General features: G+C 41.4%; 2 protein-coding genes across 3 annotated transcripts; one reads left to right on the top strand and one right to left on the bottom strand.

Annotated features, from left to right (window-relative positions):
• The first annotated feature begins 553 nt into the window (after positions 1-553).
• Positions 554-16,726, top strand: rab11fip1a (RAB11 family interacting protein 1 (class I) a). Of its 2 annotated transcripts, XM_079687730.1 has the most exons (6): positions 554-1,260; positions 7,632-8,068; positions 9,368-10,259; positions 11,644-13,407; positions 13,695-13,797; positions 15,123-16,726. In XM_079687730.1, the coding sequence occupies exons 1-6, from the start codon at positions 911-913 to the stop codon at positions 15,318-15,320; spliced, it is 3,744 nt and encodes a 1,247-aa protein (XP_079543856.1). In that variant the 5' UTR covers positions 554-910; the 3' UTR covers positions 15,321-16,726. The 2 variants fall into 2 exon arrangements, with proteins under 2 accessions (XP_079543856.1, XP_079543857.1); XM_079687731.1 differs by lacking the exon at positions 11,644-13,407 and having other exon boundaries at positions 559-1,260.
• A 1,514-nt stretch (positions 16,727-18,240) lies between these two features.
• On the bottom strand, positions 18,241-26,335 carry prlhr2a (prolactin releasing hormone receptor 2a). The gene is made up of 3 exons (XM_079687729.1): positions 26,000-26,335; positions 21,257-21,737; positions 18,241-20,124 (listed from the first exon to the last, which is right to left on the bottom strand). Exons 2-3 carry the CDS (start codon positions 21,715-21,717, stop codon positions 19,488-19,490), a joined length of 1,098 nt encoding a protein of 365 aa, XP_079543855.1. The 5' UTR covers positions 21,718-21,737; positions 26,000-26,335; the 3' UTR covers positions 18,241-19,487.
• Between the last annotated feature and the right edge of the window lie 813 nt (positions 26,336-27,148).

Below are 27,148 nucleotides of genomic sequence, written 5' to 3'. Positions count from 1 at the left end.
AGGGACGTTCAGGACGAATCCCGTTGGGCCGGTACCGAAGTGGGCCGGTCGGATAAGTCACTAGCAAGTTTTGGACACTGAAATGCCAGTGAGAGGTAAAAGAGGATGTGATGAAAAGAAATCTGGTTCTGAATGACTTTTAGAGGTTCACATCTAGGCCATGTAAAATAACATCATCAGTACTTTTAACAGTTCTTGAGAAAAAAAATTATTTGCCTATTATAATTTAATTTCCTGCTTTGACAGTATATATATTACTTAAACAAAGGTAGAATTTTCAATTAAATAATTTTACTTTCAAGAAACATCAGACCCAATCCCTGGACATTTATATCTAAACTAAATAAGACAGCTCTACTGAAGTCAGATCAGTTCTATTTGTAGTCTTATTCAATTCGTATATGGCTTTAGCGAAGGTAAACTGATTCCTGATCAGTGGCTGACTCATGCTAACGGTACGCGACGTCACCACACCCTCTGCGTTGCTGTCCAATCACTGCCCGATTTAAACAAAATTGATAGAAAAACTAACCAATTAGGAGGCAGCATGAAGAGTAAGGGCGGAATCTAATAACATCAGGGAAGTGTTTAACGTAGCTGAGGCAAAACAAGGAAATTCTTTTTGATGAAAAGCTCATAAAGGAATTAGCCGCACCGCAGTAATGTCCTTTCTGGGGTATTAGTACCAATGTAAAGTTGGTTAACCGAGTGTTAACTTTAACTCAAGTGTTATTCGAGACTTTATCGCTACGAAGAGGAGGGCGAATAATTACGACATCAACCTGAGCTTCCTGAAGTTAAGCTAGGTAACCTAAACCAACAGAAGGAGAAACACGGAGTTCAGGGAAAGGTTAACGAACAGTTTGGCGTGGTAATATATCTAATAACTCGGATTAACGAGACTTCTACGATGTCTCTGGCCGACCAGAGCCAGACTTGGTTCCCTACGAGTGTGCAGGTAACGGTGCACCAGGCTCGGAACCTGCGTCCAAAGGGCAAGAATGGCACCAACGACGCCTATGCCATCATGCAGGTGGCCAAAGACAAGTTTTCTACATCGGTGTCGGAGAAATGCATCGCCCCGGTGTGGAAAGAAGAGGCTTCCTTCGACCTGCCACTCTTCCACCCGGGAAACGCTGACCGGTGCACGCTGCATATCATCGTGATGCACCGGGCCCAGGTGGGGCTCGACAAGTTCCTGGGTCAGGCTGTGGTCAACTTGCTGAACCTCCATGACAACAAGTCCAGCAAAAAGACAGAGTAAGTGACTACTGAGAGGCTGGGAGGTGATTGTGGTGCTTCCCCTGGGTGTGTTGTTTGTTGTAGTTATGAGTTCCTCTTATTACTCTTTTCTAAATCCAGGTTAAAAATGTATTCGAGTTTATTAAAAGTGCTTCATCAGGCCCAGAAAGTTTCAAACTGCATACACTTCTTTCAAACTTAAAGTTAACCTCATTTAAAGACTTAACATTGTTTTTTTGTGGCTAACACCTGCCTGGTCATGATTCTTTTATTAACATTGTAATCCAAAATATGATAAATATCACAACTTCTTAACTACAAACAGTGGCCAAATATTGGTATTTATTACGCTACCCGAGATATTTAATCCATCTTTGACTTCACATCATCGAAAACAGAATCAGATTTTTGTAAGTAAACTGTCTCTTTATTAATGAATTGATAATTAGTCAATAATGTAAGAGGATTCCTTAATTTGCGAGTATGCATAAACTGTCAAACCGAACCAATCCTTCAGTTAAATTTAAAAGTTTTTTTCCATTTCGTCATGTCATGTCTAGTTTCAGAGACAAGTAGAGACCATCAGGAATATATTCTGTTACCAGGTCAAAAACTGAAACGAGACACCATCTATTAACCTTTGAACGTAAACAATGTAATATAATACCTCTCTATCCCTCCTCTTATCAGTGTCCGAGAGGACAAACAGAAAACTATAAAGATGGCAGGATAACAGTCCAAAGATATCTTATCTCAGTTTTGTCCTCTGTCTTCTTTCTCTCTAACATTTGTCTGTCACCTTTCCTTCATACATTAGTGTGATTTCAACTCTAGCAGTTTACTGGCATCTCACATTGCTTCTGTTAATATAGGACATTCTTCAGGGCCATTAACTAGTTTAAAAATACGTCTGCTCACACCCCGATGCGTTGCATGACTCAGGGTGACATCTGTGTTTGACGTAGCATGGGTGTAACGTGGGTGGAAATAAAACATTGAGTTGTTGTTAAATGGGACATCCACACCCTGATGTATGATGCATTTTTAAAATAAAGAACGTTCAGTATAAACACTGTCTTCCAAATGTGGCTTGTAATTTGAAGTGACCAGAGGGAGATTGAGGGTGTTAGTTTTCCAGTATCACTCAACTAAGTGCAGCTTTGATACAGCGCTACTTTGACCTCACTCACTGGGTTATTGCACCTGAGTGTTATCTTGTGCACTGTACGTTTTTCCGTTTGAATGGCAAAGTTCACTCCTTCTCAGGTCTGGTCTCCTTCCCTCTCTCTGCTGGTCTCGCTCCCTCTGTCTCCTTTCAGATCCATTATGCAGGGTATTGGATGTTGCTGTTTGTGCCTCGAAGCCTGCGGTGTTAGATTACTGTCCTGCTGATACAGGGAGTGACATCGAGGACTTTGTTTGCCTCTGAAAGGAAGCTCTGACGCTGTTGTTACACAATATCGTGTTTTCAAAGATTCATTTCAGCGATAGGATTGTACATTATGCTTTTGTATGAATGGAAGTCATTGAATGTCACAAATTATAAGAAAAATAACACGATAACTTGTGTTGATAACCTGTAACACAAGTTTGATATTAAAGATTTTCTTTCGATTATTTCCTTAAATAATAATAATGACACTGACTTGACTTTGACTTAAACAATTATTCTCATGTACGCAACTAATGATTCATTGTATTATTGATCAATCAAGCTTACTTCTAAAATCATTCTGTGTTTTGTTGGTTTATAAAATGTCAGGAAAATCATGAACGATTACAATATTTAACAAAAAGCTGCATCATCTCAAAATGTACAGCCTGATAAATAGTTTTTGGATAGTCCAATCAGTGTTTCCCACAGAAAGGCCCCTTAACCTATTCGGGTGGCCCACGCATCCACCCCCCCCTCAAATAACAACATGCATGCAAGTTCATTGCTACTGTATCAGACAACGTTCTTGTTGCTCTGTGTTGCGTTGTTAATGACTGAGACTCACCAGAGTTCAGGATCTGTGGGGTTTATTCTCCCAAAAATATAATTTACAACAAAAAAAAAATGTTATGAGATCTATTTGTGGCGGACGATATTTAATTACGGTGTCCCGCCACAAATGAATCGATGTCTGGGAAACACTTATCAAAATAGATTGTATGACAATAAATGCATTGTTTAAGACGATCATTGCAGAAAAGTCGGGACAACCTTTTGTTCAGACACCTGAGCCACTATATTTATTTTATAAACAAAGAGCAGAGCAGTGGAACTAAATCAAAATCTCCCATCTTGACATATACATATATACATTTGTATTGTTTTCACCCATTCATGAGAATAACCTTAAAAGAAATGAAGCAATATGTGATCTCATGAACTTCCCTGCAGTGCTTTATGATAATCCTTTCCTGCTGATCCGTTCACATGTAACTGCATTTCAAAGGTTTGTGGTGTCAGTGAGTGTTAAACTAATATTATGGAGAGGAATCACCTTAACCGCAACTTTGTTTGCTGAATGCATTCTGTAGTCCTCTCGTGGTATAAACTTAGTCTCTCCTGTTAATCATTAGACATGAAAAGAGAAGTGCCCTTCAGTTAACCGAGGGAACCTGTCCAGCAGGACCGGTTAGATTAGGCACAGCACTTTATTTATGTGCAATCAAAACATGTACACCCTGTTAATAACCGTAAAGGTTATGCATTGTCTCTGCTCTGGTGCATTCCCTGCTGTAACCGACGCAGACTAGAACAACCGGACGTCTTTTATCTGTCCTGAGAAAGGGCTCTGTCTCTGGGCCCTGACTTAGTTAGACATTATTTAACTTGGCATGCTTGCTTTAGTGTGGGAGATGAGAGACGTCTGTTGCTCAGTTTGACTTTCATTACATCACGTACTGCACGGCACCTTCATGCATGTTTGGAAGTGTTTGAGGAATGTTGGTTCCCTCCCATGCTTGTTTCCTGACTGTTAAACTTCAAAGAGCCTGTCTGGATGTCTGCTTCTCTCCATGACACTAAAATGACATTCTGCAGAAGTAACCTCCATATGAACTGAAGATAACGGTTAATGCCACTGCTGGTTTTGTATTTAAACGATTGAAATAGGTCTCAGTTAACCTCTTTTTAAAGTAGGGTTGAGTCTTAATAAGGCCCTCGTTATATTTCAACAATTGCTCAGGAAGAGGAAACCACCCAGTGACCCTTTACAGTTACAGTTGATAATGTGCATTTCCAAATACTGATTTCATAACTCTCCACACGCACAACAGACTTGATACTCACTCAGCTGTGGATCACTTTTCATTGCTTTGACACAAAATGCATTTTATGACCAGATGTTTTCACTCAAACTCAACCCCCACCAAATCTGTGTGTATTTACAATCCATGTTTACATCCTATTGTACAATGGTTAAATGCATTAAGAGAACCTTAACACCACACTAGTACTACTTATTTATCTGCATTTTTGCTACATCGACCGAGAAATCGAGTAAAATGAAAATGCTTAAACAATGATTAGGACATATAACACTTTGACATTTTGTAAGACAATGCTGCACTTCATTATTCTCTACTTGTGGTTCACTGCAGAAGCTCCCCACATCTCAACCCTATAGAGGAGCTATTTTCCTTTATTGAAGTGGAAAGTTCATGACCACCAGCCACATGATCAGAAACCCCTCTGATACGGTTCTGAATTATGGATGTCTGGACATATCTGCAGAAGGTTGCCAGGGATTTGTCAGGCCTGCTTAGAGGTTTTACAAGAGGTGTGATGTGGAGACCAAATTGTGGCCAAAGTATTGCTCTATTTCTACATCTTTAACCGTCCTCTGTAAGAATTAGTAACTTCCGGTTTATTCATGTATACAACTGGCAGACAAAAAGCCCCCTAAAGCATGTTGCAGCATTTCTGACATTCTACTTGGTAGCAATGTCCATGGAATAAAGAAGTGACCTTTTGTGTTGTAGTGGAATCATGATGCTTGAGAAATGTATACAGGGGGTCCGCGGGGTCTTAAAAAGTATTAAAAGTTGATAAATGAATTTAGCGAAAATGAAGGCTATTAAAAAGTATTAAACGGCATTTTCCAAGGTATTACATTTTGTAGCTTGTTTTCAATAAGTATCTAAATTGTCCAAAGAGGTTGTATTCTACAGTCTGCCTGAATGTAATCATTGCGTAGGTGTGTAGTGTGATTCTGTGTAGTTTATTTATGGCATCCCGTTGGATGTGACGTCATCTGAACAGGACATTGCACGCTCACTGCTTGATAGCACGCGAAGGCCCGTTTACGCCGGTTGCTAAACAACATCGTTATGGGGAAATGCAAGTCTGCGTCCAAATGGTTGGAAGATAAGGAGGAAGGACAATCAATACTGTATATAGTAAATGTGAGGTTAAGTGTGTCGCCAAGGTAACCGGTTAAAACTCAAAGTGGCGATGAGGTCTCAAAATGTATGGAAAGGGTCTTAAAAAGGTCTTAAAAGGTTTTACATCTGACTTCAGGATTCCTGCGTATACCCTGCTATAAAAGAGGCTACAAAGACAACCGTGATGCTTCCTATTGTTAGTGTTTATGGTTGCAGTAGTTTTGAACGTTCAAAGTGTTGTGCTGAGCTGCATGTCATGAAAGAGGTTTAACTTTCTTGTTTACTTCACAGAAATATCTGTTACCAATTGTGGAAAAAAACAAGTGCCCACTATCAGACGGTTCTGCTGTGGAACAAAAGAGTTTAAAGGGGAAAGGCGGGGCATAATGGGCACTTCTAGTATATATCCAATAATAGCAAAGGGCTTTCATGGTACCAGCAGAAAGCATCGGTATGTATGGCACTAATTGCTTGTTTTGAAAAAGGGCTCTCCAGAACACTCCTACCCTTCCCCTGTCAACAATAAGTGCTGATCCCGTGCAACAGAGAGGACATGAGGGGGGGGGGAGCTTAAACAAAGCTGTAGTTGTTATGCTTTATCTGCGGTTGGCATGGTGCTCCAAAGAGGAACTGGAATAAGCTGATGACCAGTTAATGACAGCTGTCTGTCTCGGGTCTAGCAAGACACACAATTGAAAACATTCAGTCAGATCTTTTAGAAACCAGGGGATTTAATAACGTCTGTTGCTGTGGTATATTCAACTTAAGTTTACACGTTGAATTGTTTCCAATGCAGTTATATTAATATATAAAGGAGCATACAGCGGTTGAACATTATATTTATATATAGATTTGCAGTGTAGGGCTTCAATCAGAACCAGAATTCCTTCATCCGTCCCACACAGGGAACCTTTACATTGTTAAAGCAAAAGTGTAGATAGAGACAAAAACGCTATTAAATAAAAGGCATGAATAATACAATACAATTCTACAAAGCACACATATAAGATAGAGAAAGATAATGAGCAGTAGAAAGAAAGTCATGTGTAAAATGTAGAAAGTCGTGTTGTAGCAGCCAGATAACGGCCGTAAAAGAAAGAGTATATGTTGCGTTATTTACAGATTTCTGTTACAGTATTAACCCTTAGGTGCACAAGTGGGTCTTTTTGGACCTGCTGAGGTGGTTTTCTTGAAGTATCTTTGTAATTACATTTTTTTAATCATTTCATATTCCAGCTATTCCTCAAACATGTTTTGGATATCATGCCATTCAAATTTATAATTTACATTTTAAGAAATTGTAGTTTTTGTTACCCCAAGCTTCCATAAGTGGGTCAAAAATGCTCTTTCTATGGCATCCTATGGGAAAACCTTTTTTTTTCAAAATGTAAAATAAATGTCTAAAATTATAAATAGTGAAAAATGTAATATAAAATATTTCTAGTGTGAACCAAAATATAATACTAAATATTATACAAGTGATTTTTCTTAACCAAAATGACAAAAATGGCATAAAAACATATTATTCTAATACGGGTCCTTTTTAACCCCCTGAAGAGTGTAGGGTCCGGTCACTCGGGCATCTAAGGGTTAAATAATCTAACTAAGAATTAGCAGCCAGTATTACAAATCATTAATGATTATTTTCAATATGGTTAACTGTCACTCTTTTTTACTGAATCAATTTATTGAAAATAGTGAAAGCTCCCTAGCCCACATTGACATCCTCAAATTGAAATGGATAATGCTCGCCATTTTTGTATATACAATAAATATTATGGTTCAATATGTATCTTGATACCAAGGCAGTGATCTGTCTGGCTTGTATGAAACATAGACAAATGTGCTGAGGTAATTGCCTATTGCCATTTTCTTTACTTGTATTGAGAAACTAATTCTCAACAAAATATCTACATTTTTAAACATTTTAAAAAGCCTTTAATGTATTCTCAGAATTCCCTATGATTTTGTGAATAAATCCTAAACATCTGCTTCCTTTTCTCTGTCATTTGCAGTTGGTTCAAGATGGTGGACAAGAGTGGAAAAGAGGACAAGGCGCGAGGGGAGGTGCTGCTAGATATCCAATTTATGAGGAACAACATGTCAGCCAGCATGTTCGACCTTTCTATGCAGGACAAACCGCGCTCTCGCATCTCCAAGCTGAAGGACAAAGTCCGTGGGAAGAAGAAAGATGGTTTCTCCGACTCTGCTTCAGCTATTGTTCCCTCTGTCAGCAATGTCCTCACAGACAGCGAGGGAGAGGCTGACGCACAGTCACTCAACCAGTCTCCTGGAGTTAAAAAGAAATCAAGGCTCAAAACTCTTTTTGCTCCCAAATCAAACTTGCAGAAAAACATGTCACAGTCCATGTCCACACTGGGGACTCTTCCAGAGAAGAATTCATCTCTCAGCAGCAGCCGCTCATCCGGCCTCAATGTGGACTCTCCTGATGGTAACTTCATCTTTCTATACTCTGTGTTATGGCGCATTTCCACTACAGGGCCTCGCTCGGCCTCGCTCGGTATGGCTAGGCCTCGTTAGGCCTTGTTAGGACCAGTGGCGTTTTCTCCCGGAGGCCAAGGGAAGCCAGGCTTCCCCTGTCTTTTCGGATTGTAGTTATAATTTAAATAAATCAATAAAAACACTTAGTTTTGTTTAGATAATTCTCCTTTGCTGTGTGTTGCTACCGGCCCGTCTCTCCCCCATTCTCATTGAGTATTTTACAAAGAGTGAAACAGCGCCCCTCTAGATGTTATGGTGAAACAGTAGATTGCATTCACTGTTGCGAGAGGAGGCCAGCCGAATCTGGCTTTCCTTGGTGAAGAAAAATTGAGGGATTGACCAATCAGATGAGGCCCACGTGATGCCCCTGCCAACCTGTGATTGGTCAGGGCCATGCCAAGGGAAGCCAGCCGCCTCTTGCTTCCCTTCAGAGGCGGCTGGCGATTTGATTGGACACTGCCATCCAATCAAATCACATCAACATCAGTTTTAATACTGTAACTGTCATCACCGCCGTTAGAAATTATCAACCAAATGAAGCATTATGGAGGGTGGAGATTTGGCGTACTTAATCAAACATAACTTTACTAAACTTCCGCTACAGCAGCAACTAAAAATTAAATCAGATGACAGGCCAATGCCCGCACTCGAGCTGCTTCTATTTTGCTGGCCATGTCTTCTTTTTGACAAGGATTCGTGCTCCCTGAACAATCCTTGGGCAACTTCAGGATTCATCGACCTTGCCAACCTGTCACGGGCAATTGAGAGGCACGCTAAATCCAAAAATCACAGATTGTGCTGTGAAATTGAAGCTTTTTGGACGAGTCAGGATTGACGAGGCTCTGGATTTAGCAAGACCCATTAGCACAACTAGAAGCACAATGAACAAGTTGTCTGCATACATTAATAAGTGAAATGCTTAAATTAATAAGATGAGAGTTTCGGCTGGAAAGTGCGTGCGGACCTGTCGGTTAGATAACAGGCGTGTGCAAGTCCTGCATCTGTGTGATACAAATGTGTGTAAAATGATACCGGGCGCTGTAATCACTCATCTGGTGACGTTATTGACCACCCCCCACCCCACCGTGATAATCGTGATATCAATTATTGACCCAAATAATCGAGATTATGATTTTTGCCATACTCTGTGTTTGCTGTATGTTGACATTCTTTGCCGTCCTGCACACTGCAAGTTAAACAATGTTTTGCATGTCAATAAGGACCATGTTTTCTTGTCTCCCTCCCACAGTCAAAAGGAAATTCAAATTCCTGGGACACAAGCGGACAGGCAGCTCCGACAGCAAGGTGTCTCAGGGTGCTTTCTCCCTCCTGGGTCGCCACAAGCACAGCAACAGTGACATAAACAGCACGTGCATCAACGGCAACCATGTGTACGCCGAGGACGAAGAGCCCAAGAGTGGATCCACTCTCAGTCTAAACAGCTCAGGACAAGGATCTGTAGAGGATGTCAGCAAACACACCACGGAAGTCCCTGTAGATGCCTTTGTGAGTGTCCCCTCCTACAAGCAAGAGTCAGACCAGAAGGCAAGCCTGGAGCAACAACGCCACCAAGAGGAGGAGGGGAGAAGGCAAGCAGAGGAGAAGCGCATAGCAGAGGCCAAGAAGCTGGTGGAAGAGGAGAAATACAAGATACAGCTCAAGAGACTGAAGGAGGAAGAGGATGTCAGAGTGCAAGAGGAACAGGAGAGGAAGAGACGCTTCCTCGAGGATGAAGCGAAGAGGAAGCAGGACGACGAGAGGAAGCAGCAGGAGGAAGCAGCTGAAGTACAGAAGCTCGAAGACGAGCGTTGCAAAGCCGAAGAGCAGAAACGTCAGGAGGACGCATCCATGAGCGAACGCCTGTCGTCTCTGTTCGGGATGATCAGAAAGAAGGAGGAGAAGAAGGAAGAGCCACAAACTAAAGAAGAGCTTCCAACAAAAGCCCCTCGCAGCATCTCAGAAGATCCCGAGCAACCGACCTCCCATCGCTCCGGCAACCCCTTTGAGGACATTTCCCTCAGTCCAGATCAAGCACTTAATGGAAGCCCAGCTGATCCTCAGAAATCCAGCCGCACCCCACAAGGCCCCTCTGCCATGACCTTCCTCAACCGCTCCGCAAAAGTGTCTGCAGTCAAACCCAGGTAGGCCTTCTCCTCCAGTTACTCTGCACTAATGTCATGTACTTATGTTTACGTGTCATGACTCTAAGAATGACATCATTTGCCTGTAGTCATCCTATCCTTTTACTTGCATGACTGGAATGCCATCAGTGGGCCTGCAGGGGTAACTGCACATACCTTCGTCTCTTTGTTAGGGCTGCTCGATTATGGCAAAAATCATAATCTCGATTATTTGGGTCCAATAATTGATATCACGATTATTAAAAACGATTATCCATTTACTTTGAAAACATCAATTTATTGGAGAAAAAACTATTTGAACAGTATGTTTTTTACAGTTGATTACCCTGAACTTTAAGTATAACTGAAAAACCAATAAAACAAAATGCAATAAAAAAAAAAAGTAATAATAATAATGAAAAAATAATCGTTTTATTTCGATTACTTTGTTTTCGTAATTGTTGCAAGCCACAATCGTAATTGCGATTTGAAATACGATTAATTGAGCAGCCCTACTTTTTGTTGGAACGTGCATTTTATTTTGCAAAAAACTTTTGAAAATGCTATTTATGAAGAAAAAGTTTTCAGTCATTACGGCACCATGTTTGTAAACGCTGAAACTTGGATATTTCACAAGTTTCTGTGTTGCTTCTGTTGACTGCGCCTTGTCACTGCCTTGAATGACCAAAACATTAAGTGCCATGAAGCGGTTGATGGACCAGTTGGACCAGTTTGCTCTTGGTTGAGATGAGAATCTGGGAGTGGCTTGTGTTTAAGGGTTTTGTGGAACAGGTTCTGGACTGAGCAGAGCTCTCAGGAGTCACTATGCTGCCGTGTTACCTTCTTTGTGGATGTCTTGTGTGATAGTTCTTTTATTTTTCTACATTGTTTGTGGACTGGATCTTTTATTCTTGAGTCATGATGGTAAGGGACTTATGTTTGCTATTGTAATTGATGTTACGGAAGTAAAAAGATGTTGCTAGATTGTAGATAACCTAGGCCTTTCAAGTTGTTTGTGTTATTAAGTTGTAATTTCTATTGTGCAACATTTGATGCCGTGTTTGAATACCTTGTATAACTTCAGTGGGATAGTCTTTAAGTAAAAATGTAACATCGTAGTATTATTAATGGGCTGTTAACATTTCTCATTGAGCAAGTCAAAGCTAAAAATAGAAACTGCAAGAGACAGAAACTAGATGTTCAGTCTGTGAAATGATTTATTTATCTTTGCTGGCAGCTTTGTCTAGTGCAGATTTAAGATAAGGAGAAGCGAAGTGTACTGGCTGCATTTTGTAGGTTGTGAAATGCTAGTTGGGTTGGTGACGGGTTTTACATTGGTGAAATTACTTTAGGTAATGTGATGGTCAAACTGACCTGTAGGCCTTTTGCTTTCACTCCTTGGCAGATTTACTCCATCTCTAGAGTCTGAACCTGCCGATTGCCAAACCCCCAGTCAGCTGTGTCCTTCCCCAGAAACCTCTGACACCAGCCTCTCTAGTGTCCAGCCTGAGTCTGCTGACACGTTCTCCAGTCTCCACTCATCCTTGGCTCCACCGAACATAAGCCAAAGCCCGCCCGGTTCTCCTCTGGGCAGCGTAGAGGATTTGTCTTCTGTTGGATCTTCACCAACCATGGCAGATAAGAAAAGAAGGGCCCCTGGGACCCCCTCGTACTCAGGACATGGGAGCCTTAATGGTGGAAATACCGCTCCTGTCAGAGAGATCACAAACCCTGCATACGTAGAGGCGGAGAGACCTCAGCAAGGTGGAAAAGTATCCATACCACTTCCTGATTATGAAAGCCTATTCCCTCAGAAGAGACACGGAGTGCAAGGGCACACTCGATGGGACCATCTGATCGCTGAGGTCAATCAGAAACACAGGGACAGTTCAGAGATGAGTGTGGATGGTCCGGAAGAGCAGCGACCCAGTGTAAAGGCTTCAGTCCCTCAGGAGAGCGCTGCAAGCAGGTATTTTCAATCCCGATCTCAGGATATCAAATCTATTTCATCAAAAAAAGCAGCAGCCCCAGCTCCCCCTAAATCAAGTGCACCTCCACAACCTCGATCAGTTGCAGATTCTCCTCAAAGTCAGAGTCAGAGTACCGCTCAGCAATATCCCACGAGGCACAATCTGCCTGCAGTCCCAGAACCTGTGAGCACAAACAGAGAAAGTCCCTCAGGGATGTCTAGGGATGGACCAAGGAAGGTGTTGCACCCATCAACTGCTGCAACACTTGCACCCAGGCCAACCAGCCAAATGGACTCGCACGCACCATTAAACGATCAAAGACAAGTCGGTGTGAACAAAGAGATCCCCACAGCCAAACCCAGACAGAGGGCTAGTGGAAGAGACTCCGTGCTGCAAGAAGATTCTGCTGCCACACCAGTGGTCTCAGACAAACATTTGAAGAGTAACCTTCAAACATCATCTCGTTCTAGTATGAGCAACGTGGATACAAAAGGCAGGCAAGCAAAGGAGAACTTGGACTTTGACCCATTCCCTATTACTGATCTTATTTCCAAAGACCCGTGGGCTCCGCCAAAGGGACACCAAAAAGAAGACCTTTTTACCGGCAGTGTTCAAAAAGAGCCCAAAGTTGAAGATTCGGGAATGACACCAGACGATCTTGATTCAATCTTTGGTCAAGAGAAACTTTCCGATCCATTTGCTGACTTTAACGGCAGTGGTTCAAAGAAACACAGTGAGGTCATTGAACAAGTAGAAGATCCAAAGCAAGTCAATCCTGCTTTCCAGAGAAATAATTCGAACAGAGGAAGACGAACCCCTTCGTCCACCACTCTCTCTGCTGATAGGTCTTCAAAGTCTCGACAAGAACCCGCATTTAAAGAAGAAACCCCCGTAACCACAGCGAACAAAGTCCCCTCTGCGAGAGGTGTCAGGATCGAGTCTATCACACCGACGCCTTCAGCTGAAGCTAATACACAAAACACATTTTATGGAGGAGAAGATCAATTTGGAGCTGAACCGTTTGCCTCGGTGTTGAATACCTCAGAACCCCTCCAGGTGGTTATGGAGGAGCCGTCGCCTCAGGAAGAGGATTTGTCTGGGGGGAAGGCACCTTTGAGAGCTTGGGTCTCCCCATCTGATGTTCAGTCGGTCAGTGCTCAGAATAGCAATGGAAGTGGGCTAGCTTTAACTCCACGCAGGTGAGATTCAAAAGGATGCTTTAAAAGAATACAATTGTGGACTTTTGATCTGGATGACATCTGGCTGTTGTTTGGGGAGGCAGATAGGGTGTTGGGATTTACCTTGGGTGATTTTTGAAAGCTTGTGATTTCTAGGTCCTTATTTTTCTTCTGAATATTGCTCTTGGATGACAGTGGGATGATTTGGAATCATATGTTTCATCTTTTTGTATCCATCTTTTTTTCCTTTGAAGTTTTTGTGGATATTGTTGAACTTACTCACAATAATCGATGTGCTTTCTTTACAGGCCTCATCCTGTGAAACCTATGAACTTGGAGAGCCAGCAACCCATCAGCATCCCCGCTGTGAGAGACATAAATATCCGTGACAGCACACCAGGGAAGACTCGGGTACTGTTTTGTTGATATCCTGATAGATAGAAAGATTCTTGATTGTCCCTTCTTTTGAAACCACATTATGAACTGGAAACAAAACCAGCAAAACATTTATTATTTAATAAATAATTATTACAAATAATTATTCTCAGCAAGTTGATTGGATTTTCTGAAGAAGGAATTCCCGGACACATTTCATAACCTCTCTTTTTTTCATTTTCTAACATCATTTACATTACACACATTTACAATTCAACCCCATTTTTTGGAAAATATAACTGGCAGCTTCAAATGTGATGTTTTTTACATGTGAAATCTTGTAATGCTCAACTTTGAAGACATTTTTGACCTTGGAAATAGCAGTTTGGCAATTTCCACTTGCCTTATTTATTCACTCAGCAGATGGAATTTGTTCAGAGTTGTTACAATATCTCCATCTTTGAAGGAAGGTCATAAGATGTGGGTGGAAGCTTTGACAAAATAAGAAAACTTTTCTGAAGGGAAAAGCCATTAAAGTAAATGTTTGAATGTTTTTAAGTGGGGTTGGAGTAGGTACTTATCCAAAGTCCATGCATTTACATACAGCAGATGGCCGTCAGCACGCCCCTGGTTTAAAGAAACAGACAGGAGTAATACGTGGACATTGAGCAATGTTCTTGGTGTTGACAGAGGCAGCAGCAAAACATATTTCAGTAACTTAAAGGAAAAGCTAACCTAAAAAATCAGTTAAAGTCTTTACTTTATTTAGAATATTTTCTTGCTTTACCTTGCCGCCCCCATAGCCTTTTCAGTCAGGGGACGGAAACCACTGTATACGGTTTTGCTAAAACCATCAAAGTCAATTGACAAAAAAAGTACTTTAACTCGCATAACATTGGAGTTGCAGGTCTGCTGCTTCCTCTATTGGTCAGCTTGTTCGCTACAGTTTGAATTGTTTGATACAGATTTAGCCAAAGCCATGACACAGACAAAAAAACAGCAGAGCAGCAAAATTAAGCTTTGTTCAGTTTCTAAAATGTTTTTATGTAATGGAATTTGGTGAATTGGAAGAAAGCATATATTGATGGGTGAAATGGAAATGTTCTTAAAATAGCATACACTTTATGGACCTTTGTAATGACTTTAGCTGCCTCTGTCCACAGCAGAGCATTGCTTTACTTCTGTGCCAGTAAGATGTTTTTTCTCCAAACTTGGGGTGTGCCTCATTTCCTGCATTCTACCAATCTTCAAACATTCTTCAAAGAGTCCTCTAACAGTTCAAAATGCACACGAATATAACCAATCAATACTTTTTCATCAGAATGCATCACCTATATTCACTTCTCCTCGTTCCCCCTCAGGTGTCGTCCTCGGTGCAGAGTGGGCCGTACACCCAGCTGACGCAGGATGAGCTGATCACGTTGGTGGTGAGGCAGCAGACCGACCTGTCCCGAAAGGACTCGAAGATCGTTGAGCTGGAAGAGTACATCGACGTCCTGCTGGTCCGCGTCATAGAGGAGAAACCCAGCATCCTGCAGTCCCTCACGAAACCAGTGTAAGGTCCCAGCTGCTGGAGGAGAAGGGAGTCCCCCTTAAGGGCACAGGCATGTTGGTTCTGTTTGTCACTGTGAGACACAATCTCTACAAAGGTCTTATTATAAGCATGTGCACTTTCTTATTTCAGAGCTAATGTCCATTTCAAATGGCCTCCAAAGATATATTTGGTGATCATTTAATAACAATCAAATTAAGTTCTTTATATGAGCAGACTGTTTTGACACTAAGGTACTGGAATTTGCTTTTAAAATGTGTTACATAAATTACTATTAAGCATTTCGATTTATATACCATACTTTATAAAGCTTGGGTTTATTTAATATATAATTGATAAAAAACGGTTATTTTTTCAATATTATCTTGCTTTTTTTACTCTTTACCATGAACCTTTGTGTAACTTATTGCCGTGCGATGAACGATCATTTACATAAACAACCATTCCAAATTCATGCACCATCATTGTGTAAGCATAACATTACTTTTGTATTAATTAAGATCTAATGAGCCGATTTAAAATTAAGATCATTTATATTCCAAGGGTTCATTGACTTTCCCCTCCATTACTGAGGTCTTGTATTTCTTTTGTTGATTATCTTTGGCTTGCAGGTGTTTTTTTAACTACCTAAATACTCCCACTTTTAACTCACCACAGTTGAATGTCATCAGATCATCAAGTCCTTAATAACAGAATGTGCCTATTTTTGCTTTAAAACGGGCATATTAAGAAAACAGCAATACAAAAAAGTGTGTGTGTGTGTGTGTGTGTGTGTGTGTGTGTGTGTGTGTGTGTGTGTGTGTGTGTGTGTGTGTGTGTGTGTGTGTGTGTGTGTGTGTGTGTGTGTGTGTGTGTGTGTGTGTGTGTGTGTGTGTGTGTGTGTGTGTGTGTGTGTGTGTGTGTGTGTGTGTGTGTGTGTGTGTGTGTGTGTGTGTGTGTGTGTGTGTGTGTGTGTGTGTGTGTGTGTGTGTTGCAAGTGATCAAACGCTTCTAATAATAGTGTGGGAGTTGGATCACTGTGATGTTTGTGTTGTGAAATGAAACCAAGAGATAATCAAAGAGGAACTGTTAAAGACTAACCAGCCTTGTATTTGTATATGAACTACACTAATAAATAAACATGTATGCCTTTTTATATGACACTATTATTTTATGTCTTGGCAGCAAAGATTGCAATATTAATCCTCAGAATGTACAGAGTGCCTTCAAAACCTTTTCCATGACTCTTGTGTCTGATTTGCTGGATGGACGTTGGTTGGCCACCTCTCCTTTTTCTAGAGTGAGAGATCAAACTTGTACAGCCTGATGTATCGAATGACAATAATACTACAGATGATGTAACAACTTTGTCAAAGAAGTGATGCTGAGCAAAATATGGTTTTATTTAAAATAAAGACACTCATTATTTCACCACATTGTTTGTTTTTGCAGTTACTTACAATTATTGACTTCTGAAGCAATTGGAAACAGGACTCAGAGAGGCACGAGGAGAGATGGAGCTTTGACGGCAAACACTTACGGTTTATTTGGAGTTACGGCCGGAGAATTGACAAGACAGGTGGTGTGTCACGAGTTGACACAGCGGTTGCCAAACCAATTCTGAAGTACTCTTTCTGTAGCTCGAGGTTTTTACTAGTTCAGAGTGTAACAATCAACATTCTTCATCAGTGAGACTAAAGCAATATGGACCCTGAATCTAACTAGAGCTGTCGTCCATAGAAAATAATGTGTGCCAGGGAACCTACGTCCCTGATCAGTAAACTACCTCATGGTGGCTTGTGCTCCGTCATAGACTGGCAACAACAATGCGCCCAAGTTGCCCCTCCTTAAGAGAGATAGCAGCAATACCCAAGGCCGTAGAACCATGCCACGAGAAAGGAGACGGTGAGAGGAGAACATTATGAACTGTGTCGAATGTTGAATACCTAAGCAAATGATTCCCTAACAGAAAGAAATAACCTACAAATGAAATCCTATTGACAGTTTTCAATGGAGCAACTTTCATATTAACATCTCTAGCTGTCTTTTTAAGTTAACAAATTAGTGGCTCTCACATTTTAAATACATGTGTTCTCCCAGACTAACAACAATAATACAACATGTTTTATTTTACACAATGGCTGCCTTTCAGGCCAAGAGGCAGGGCAGCTGGACTTCAGACCAATTTATTTAAACAGCAGTGTAAATTAGGCAGTTTATTCAATGGTGTATATTGTAGACCATGTCAACAATCTGTTTTTGTTTTAAAACTTAATCTGGATGTTTTTTTAATAAGCTCAGACTCAACCCGATCTGCTCCGTTTTGTTGAAGTCCATCGAATGCACACATCAAAGTATATGTACATGTCCTTTAGAGAGCTCCTGCATATGTCAACAAAAAAATTCAAAAACCTTTTATGGTTCCAGAGGGAGCTGCACAAAAAATAATAAATTGTCTCAAGAAATTTCTCTTAAGTCAGCATTTGCCGGGGCTGAAGGCTAAAAGTGTGATCATTAAAAATCTATATATGTTCGTTTTAATTAATTTCTTATTTTATAGTTATTTATCTTCTTTTTTTTTTGTATCCTTCATTTTGTTAATCTGTGCTGTCCTGTTTTTCAATCTTACCCTGTTGCTGTTAAACTACTGAATTTCCCCACGGGGATTAATAAAGGTCCATCTTATCTTATCTTATTTTACAGAAGCATGTTGCCCATAAACTATATGTCCCACAATGCATCTCATATTGTGACATTCTCACTGAAGAGACTTGCAATTATTTGCCCTGGACTTCTGCTTTCAGACGTAGTTAATTATGAAGTTATTACCTTATCCAATAAAAATCCAATGCAGAGGCAATAATATAATATAATACATTATTTCATATATATTATGTATTTATATATGTTTATTTATATAGTTACAACCGGCCCCTTTCATCGTGGCCCACGATGAAATTGAGTTTGACACCCCTGGTTTAAGGCAACACTAGATTACAGGTAACAAAACCAAATATCCAAATACTGGCCGTTTCTCAATGTCGAGTAAAGCTGCTGCAGAGCCACTATTTCAAGTATACTACGTCACTGAGTGGCGCCGAATGCTGGGCATTTAAACAGTCCTTCGACGCCACTCGATGACGTACTATACTTGAAATAGTGTCCGTTTCTCAATCGCGAGGAAACTGGCTTCCAAGCCAATATTTCAAGGATACTACGTCATCGAGTACCGCCGAAGGACTGTTCCAATGTCCAGCATACTTTGAATTCCACCGACGCCACGTCCTTGGTTTGGGGGTAATTTCGAGGCTGCAAATGGGTAGACTTCGCGTCCTTCAAATCCCCAAAATGCTTTGCGCACGGATCAATATCAAAAACCCTTGCGGAGAATGGCTGAACCGACGCAGCACACATTTAAATGTAAGTATGTAGTGGCGTAGAACATGTGTCGGTAAATATGTTACTTTGTTGCATTTGTTATCACCAAAAATGTGTTCCGTGAAAGTAAAGCAAGTTCATAATTAGATAGACATCGTGAGGTATTTATTTTCAGTACAGTTTATGTTGAAACCGTTAGAGGGAGTGGCACACTTGTTAGCCTGTTCCATTCTTCTTTGTTTTCCGAAGCCGTGGCTTGGAAGTATACTTGCTTCGTTTCTGAAGGAAGTGACTTGGAAGTATGCGACAACCAAGCCAGTATCCTCGCGATTGAGAAACGGCCAGTGGGTCTGCAGCAGCTTTACTCGAAATTGAGAAACGGCCACTGTCAGTGTTCAAGCTGCATTGTGGGTAATGTAGGAATGTATGGGAAACAAAGAGAATATCTCTGGTTTTGATGCATTGATTATGATCCATGTTTTTGTCTACTGGTCTATGGTGAGTATGACAATGTTTCTTAAGTGTAAAGCTAAATTGGTGGATTTCTCTTATAAGCGAAGTTGATAAACACTAAGGCAGCACTTACGATACTGGGCCACTGAATTATGGTGCGCTCAATGCGGCTTTCCTGGGAGCAAAGCTGGATCACTATCACAAGTCTGCAGTTAGATTCCCTGCTTGCCAGACCACTTGCAGCCCGACATCTAATATTAAAACAAAAAATACTTACTATTTTAATCCGAGTTGTCACTAAAATTAATTGAATATACCCAATGCACTTGAACATACAGTAAAGAAGTCAGGACTGAACAAAGCTTCACAGAACCACACTAGCTGTGGCGCAGTTGTTAGCCGAGATGCCGATGCGACTGCGGCACGTGAACATTTTGCGGAGCTCAGCACGGAAGCGGTCGTGCAGCCAGGCGTAGAGGAAGGGGTTACAGCAGGACGAGCTCATGGCACACAGGTGACAGAGCAGCTGAATGAGCAGGAAGTAGCGCTTATCGATCAGGTCAAAGTCAATGTCCCGCAGCACGTTGAACACACTGATCGGCATCCAGCAGACGCCGAAGGCCGCCACCACCAGGCTCACCAGCCGAAAGGTCTTGCGTTTGCGCATCCGCTGAGCCTCAGCCTGGCTCTGGGTGTGGTGGCCGGGCACGACACAATTCCTCAGTTTGACCGAGATGCACAGGTACGAGATGCAGAGCGCGGACAGAGGCAGGACGTAGGTGATGAAGAGGGTGCTGTACGCGTAGGCCAGACGCTCGTTCTCCTTGCCGATCCAGAACTCCTCGCAGATGCTGAAGCCCTCGTTCTTAAACTCCACATGGTAGGTGTGAGCCACAGCTGGAGCCACCAGAGTGCAGGACAGCAGCCAGATCCCCGACAGCAGGTAGGTGCACGCCACCACTGAGATGCGCTTCTTCAGAGGATGAACTGTGGCGTAGTATCTATAAAGAAGCAGAGAACAGGTTACCCTTTGTTAGTTTTGTTCCGGGTCTAGGTTAGATTAGATCTACCTAGCCCAAAAATATAGAAAGAATGCCAGATATGAGTCATGGAAGAAAACAGCATTCACAAGCCATCGCTTGCCAACAGCAATCACAACATGCAAATGGAAGCACAGCTGTTAAGTACCAAAGCCTTAAAAATTACCATAGAAAGCAGTCCTTGACAAATTAACAGTTTCATACAAGGAACGGATGTTAAATACAAAAAAATGTTCACGAAGCTTTCATAAAAGTCAAATCCAATTCAGCTCTGCCACTGTATCCATGGGGACCAACAAAGGAGGATTCGGGCCCAGTTTGGTATAATGAGCACAACACCTTGGAGTGCTGAGCAATGGGAGGGGGGGGGGTTATAATCTGATAAATAATTTCCCATCCGTTGTTCCCCTCAGTCAGACAGTTTTTACATTTGGAGTTACTCAAAGGAGAGGGATAGTGCATTATGTAATGCTTTCGATGTTGAGAGCATCTGCAGTGTGAGCAGCCATTCAGGTGGTAATATTATCTTATAACAGGTCAATCATAATGCACCCATTAAACCAGCAGCATGTTATGTTCCACTCAAATATACATGGCGGAGAGAAAAACACTTCAAAGTGTATTATCCTGGAAATGTTGACTATTTCATGACTTGCATGATCAATCTTATTCTTTGTCCATTTGCTACAGTATATTATATAGGTTTTGTAAATGTTCTATCCCCCCCGCCCCCCCTGTGAAGATATCAAGGTAGAGGCACAAAATATGAAAATATGAAACTGAATATTAGCATAATATTTCCTCTTCAAGAAAACCAATATTATCCAAGAAACTCTTAATTTATTTCCACAGCTGACATCCGTCAAAGTTATTACACATTGGCATCTTTAATGATGTGCAAAAAGAGACATTGACATTAATTGAGAGGAATTATGTATACCCTATTATTTTTCTTCAAGTATGTGTTTTATAACAGTGTGGCTCAGCTAACCTCACAAAGCATTAAAGGATTTGTCAGTTGAGTTCTAGACACATTAAGATATTCCCTGTGGGGTTTATGTATTCTGTCCACTTGTATCTGGCTCAGTCTTACCTGTCCACACCAATAGCAGTGAGAGTGAAGACGGACACGTACACCGTCACCGGCTGGATGAGGTACACCAGGTAGCACATGAAGCGGCCAAACACCCAGCCGTGTGAGTTGAAGGCGTAGGCCAGAGTGAAGGGGACACACGTGGCACACATCAGCATGTCAGAGAAGGCCAGGTTTCCAATGAAGAAGTTGGTGACGTTGTGCATCTTGCGCGTGCGGCAGATGACGTAGAGGAGCAGGTAGTTTCCGAAGACGCCCACCAGAGCCACCAGAGTGTAGCAAGGGATGATGAGCAGCTTGAAGGACTGCAGCAGCTCCACTCCCACAAACTGGTGGCTGCGGTTGGACGAGCCGTTCTGCAGCGCCACCTCAAAGACCTGACCCGTGTCATTCCCAGTCCCAGCATGCATCACACAGGGAGGGGTGAGCTCTGCTGCCCAGCCGCTGCTTGTGCCTTCCATCCCAAAAGGCTGCTGTCAACCTGGAGGAGGGAAATCATGAACACAATAGACCATACTGCACAGTACAAAATCACTACCAAGCCAAGGAAATGTTGAATAACTGATGGAAATGAATGTCACACTTCTTCAAAGACACATTTATAATGAATTAATGAACTTAAAGGTCTCCTATTATGCTATTTGTAGGCAAATATTATGGGTCTCAGATATTAAATACAAAATAAACCCTCAAAATACCAAATAGATCATTTTCAGCATTTTAGACATCCCTCATATCCCTCTATTCCAGCCCTGTTAGAGAAATGCTGATTTTGGGTCCTTAGTTTGAACAAAAAAAGAGGAGGGGGAGCCTGCTCAGAATTCTACGGGCAGATACAGTTCAATTCTGCCGTGATTAAATGCCATCATGTTCTAACCACATCAAGGATTATTTCTAAAACAGTATGGAGCTCAAATGTTTTTTCTCTTGCGGCAAGACAAGGCAGAGATGGAGTACTCGAGTCCTGGACCGATTTTCGGGACTCGCGACTCGACTCGCGCACTGATTGACGCAAACTCGACTCGGACACGTGAATTCTCGGGCAGGATGACTCTGACTCGGAGCCCATGATCCGATGACTCGGATCATAAATCTAATCGAAAACCATGGGAGCGGTGGAGATGAGGAGGTGTCGGCGTTCTGGCAATTTACTCTGAAGGCTTCAGTAGAAGCTGCTGGGAGTCCCAGCAGCTTCTACTGAAATCAGTCGTCCCCAACTCCGGGGACTTCCGGCCGGGGAGTTCGGGTGGCAGTATACGCCGTGAAGTTGTTTGCGGCCTGCCACTAAACCCATAGCAGAAGAAGAAGAAGTGACGTCAGCGGCTTCATTCGCGTAATCTTCCCTCAGATATTAAATACAAAATAAACCCTCAAAATACCAAACAGATCATGCATTTTAGACATCCCTCATATCCCTCAGTGAAGTTGTTTGCGGCCTGCCAGTAAACCCATAGCAGAAGAAGAAGAAGAAGTGATGTCAGCAGCGGCTTCATTTGCAAAATCTTCCCTCAGGGAACTTATTCCGGTGTGAACGCGATCGGCTATTAGTCCCATGGGGGTACTAAGTGCTGGGAACTAAGTACTGGGAACTAAGTACGGCAAAGTACTTGGCGTGAAAGCGACTATTATGGCCCAACTTTTGAGAGAGCGAAACGTCACAGATTACCCGTCATGCCTGGCTGCCAGAGCAGAAGAACCCCTACTGTATGTGCGCTCACAGAGCATGCGCCCCTTAAGCCCCGCCCCCGAGCTCCCACTCTCGGCTCAAAATATTCGTTGTGGCCAAACGGCGGTACTACACTTCCGTATCAGTCGCTGGGCCCGGAAATACTTTTTCCCATTGACTAATATTGGGAAAGAGACGTCTGTAAATCGTTGGATAATTTTTTTTAAACTAAATAAACTACCCAGTGACTATACTACGTTTGTATAGCCCTTATTAAAAACATTCGGTCCTCAAGTTGTAAAATGTGCTAATAACGTTATTCTGGGAGTTATTTTCCTTGGCATTATGAACGCGGATCTAACCCACGGGACCGCGCCGCCTGGCACGTTCATGTGACGTGTTCAATATTACATGAGTTTTACCTTTACCCATGGATGCACAATAAGGACGGATTATATGATTATATGAATACTTTCGTGACGTTTCGCTCTCTCAAAAGTTGGGCCATTTTGTCTTCATACACCAATGAGCAACTCTCATAGGAATGAACTAGGCCCCGCCAACCACGCTGTATCCGGTTGTTATTATACAACCATGGGCTTAATCCGTCATTATACATGTGTGTTACTGTTTACACTTGTCCATTGACTTCCGGTAAAAGTTCTTTCAAAATAAGAGTCCCGATCTTATCAAAAATAAAAGTGCAAAACGAAAACTTTACCATAAGAAAATATTGGCATATAATCACTTCTCTAAAAGGTAACTCATTTTAAATATAGTTAGACATATTAAAGGTAATTTACAAGAATAAAAAAAATTATTATAATAATATTAATATTGTTAATAAGATCTATATGTGTATAGCACCTTTTATACAAGAATTGTAGCCAAACTGGCTTCACAGCAGTTCAATAGACACATTAGTATAACATGACAGGATAAAAGCAATGTAGAGGAGCTACAGCTACATTTGAACAAATATCCATTAAGATTAATACATGAAGACTTGTGACTCTGACTTGACTTGGACTCTTCTTGGGTGACTCAGACTTGGACTCGGACTCGAACACAGGTAATGATGACTCGGACTCGACTCGGACACTCCTTGGGTGACTCGGACTAAGACTCGGACATGGACTCGACTCCGACTCTCCCTAGGTGACTCGGACTTGGACTCGGACTCGAAAAGTGGGGACTCGAGAGTGACTTGGACTCGTGAATTGGTGACTTTACTACAACACTGCCACAAGGTGAGTTCCTTTTTTTATTTCCTGCTTTTTTACACATACTCTCTCCAGTATAGTTAGCTCTGAGTGTTAGCGATGCTTGCTAATGTAAACAAAGACCATATGACTCCCGAAACAGGTCAGGCATTGTTTTTAATAGCAACTTTCTGATAGGGCCGTGGGTCCACATTGCAGATATTACATCGTATCGGACGCCAATCTGGATCAGCTCCGTTGTTCCTCCGTTTTTAGAGATTTGGGTACGGGGGAAAAGAGAGAGGGTTTTGTTTTCTGACACTTTGTGAGTTCCCTGACACAGACATATTTATGTATTTTGCATGATAGGACCCCTTTAAATAATGTCCATCTTTTTACAATCCTTTGTGAATGAAGACGAGCTTTACAGTTGAGCAGAGTGAACTCTGTCCAATTATAATACTTGTCCTTGAGATTACATTTTATTAAGTCCAGTGTTGTTTCAAAGGGAACTGTGCTGACAAACTTTATTTTGTCAGAACAAAGAAAGCGTTTCTCTTGGCTAATTACGGTGTGTTTGATAGCGTTTTGAAGGCTTAAATAAATGAGGTATGTTTGCTTGCAGGTTGTCTTTCCCTGTGAGTAAGGTGCCTTTCCCTTAGCTCATCAGATTTTCTTAACTTCAGCAGAAACACTGAATAGCTAAAGGCTGTTGCATGGCTCTGGACTTATTTACATGTGCACAATAAACAGCACTGATGGTTCCAATTCACATTGATTAAATGCAATAATCATATGGCAACATAATGACTGCTAGATAATGGGAGCATATACAGTACACACATCGAGCAGATTTATGGCGAATTCACTCAGTGAGTCATTTGGCAGGGACAAAGGTTTTTAATTTACCATTCAGATGTATTAAAGGTGTTGATAATAATATTGATTTCTGTGAAAAGTGTGGATCAGATTAAGTGACAATTCTGGATGAGAGATTTCTGCTTCACCTAAACTGATGTCGATCGTAATCATTACTGAGACTTTATGTCTCAAAGAAGTAGTATGATATAACTAAAAAAAACATCAAAAGAATGAAACTGTTGCAGTAAATAAACAATTAACGCTAATCTGTCAACCAACACAGGGTTTTATGATAAAGGGTATTATATTCTGTGCAGATTATTTGTTCAATTGTGTCTGAACTATTGTTCATGCATGCTTACAATTATTTGACATTTGACAATTCCACAAATAGTTAAATATCTGAAATCACTCTCAGACAACAGTATAGTATGAAATACAGGTATTTATGCTCCGGGTGAATTCATTAATAATCTCGTTTGGATGACCAGTCCAAAATAGGAAACTGCTAAATGAGACACATATCGTTTCTAACAAGGTGTTATAATTAATTAAAAAATGTATGAAAATGAAAATAGCATGAAAATACAAAGTAACGATTTCATGGTTGGCTCCAAACTCATTAACTCTACTATATGTCGTTTCAGATGTAATCGTTTTGTAGACTAACCGACTGCATCCCTTCTTCCAGCAGCCAACATAAGAAATACAATTGGAGACAAACAGTCTACTCTTTCATTTTAAGTCTTAAAAAGGAGATTGTATAACTGCAATGCAATCACGGACAATATTCAGATTTTAAAAAGTATCTATCAAACATAACAATTCCCTAAACTCAATCATATGAAAAACCCTTTGAGATAAAGAACTGACGCATTTCTTTACAACATCTCCATCTCTCTCCATTCAGCTCTACTGTAGCCAGCTGGATTTGACTGAGACCTAATTCAATTAAAACTAGATAAACTGAAAACATCACATGTGGAATTGGAGAGAAAATTAAAGCACACATACCGTACTGAGTTTTCATATACAGAATATGAGCGCAGAGAGATCCAGCGCGGAGCCTCGTGCGCCTCTGGAGAGATGCGCGCGTCTTGCACAAATCAACTCGCGCAGGTTGCTAAGGTTCCGCACTCTTAACCTATTGGTATTTCACGTGTCAACAGTGTAATCACTTATCCGTGCAGAGTGGGGCGGTCGACAGGTGGATGTGGCGCGTGCCTCTCTTTTAGATCTGCCTTTAAACCTGACTGAAGAGCTTCTGACGTGCATCAAAGAGTCTGCATATAATCAACGAAAAAACATGCAAATACTCTATTTCTACAGGAAATAAAAATAGGTCTAACTCTTTTTATTTCTGCATTGTTTTAAGCTAATTATTCCTAAATTACTTTTTTAACCATGCCGTTTTTTCCTGGTGTAACCTCAGTTCTAATTATGGTCACTGCACCCTTTTAATGCATGCCCGAAAGGTCACACTGCCGTCTGCAGATGCAACAGGGGCTCTAATGTTTGAACTGTCATCCTTCTTTGGTAACCAATATTTGTAAAAGGGGCTGAGGGGCAGACTGATAAGGACGTGACGTGATGTTTGACTGTCTTTGTGAGGCACACAATCAGAGCTGCAGGTCTGCAAAAGGTGTTTCATTTGTGCAAACAGACTTTCAGTTTCTCCTAAACAAGTCAGAACAGAGACAAAACAATCATGGCTCTCTGACCGCGATTAGTGAATTGATTCTGAATCAATAGCCTAGTGTGAAGACAGACGGACATGAGGAGATCCTGATTTGGCAATTTCAGTGGATGTTGTATTCAGTGTGTCTGGGGCTTCTCCGCGTTCATTTAAAGCTGCAGGAGTTTTGTTGTGATCAATAGAGGTTAACTCTTCCCACTCTTCCTCCTGCATGCAACCAAGCTCAGCTCGGTCCTCTGTCAGCAAGATGTGTTAAGGCAGAAAAAAAGCCAGGACATTTTATGTGGAATAAAGACTAAACAGCATGCAACATAACAAGCACGAAAGAGTTACTCTTCACACTTTCTGATTAAAATGTGCTCTAAGACTTTCAATCCACACACTCGATAAATCTAATTGGAAAGGAACCAGAACAGGAAGATACTAAACAGGGCCATTGATTATACCAGGGGGAGAAGAATAGTAGA

The sequence above is a fragment of the Notothenia rossii genome, assembly GCF_949606895.1.
Source record: "Notothenia rossii genome assembly, chromosome: 6".
Classification (NCBI taxonomy): domain Eukaryota; kingdom Metazoa; phylum Chordata; class Actinopteri; order Perciformes; family Nototheniidae; genus Notothenia; species Notothenia rossii.
Note: the sequence above shows the minus strand (reverse complement) of the source record. Positions and strands in the feature narration are given on the sequence as shown.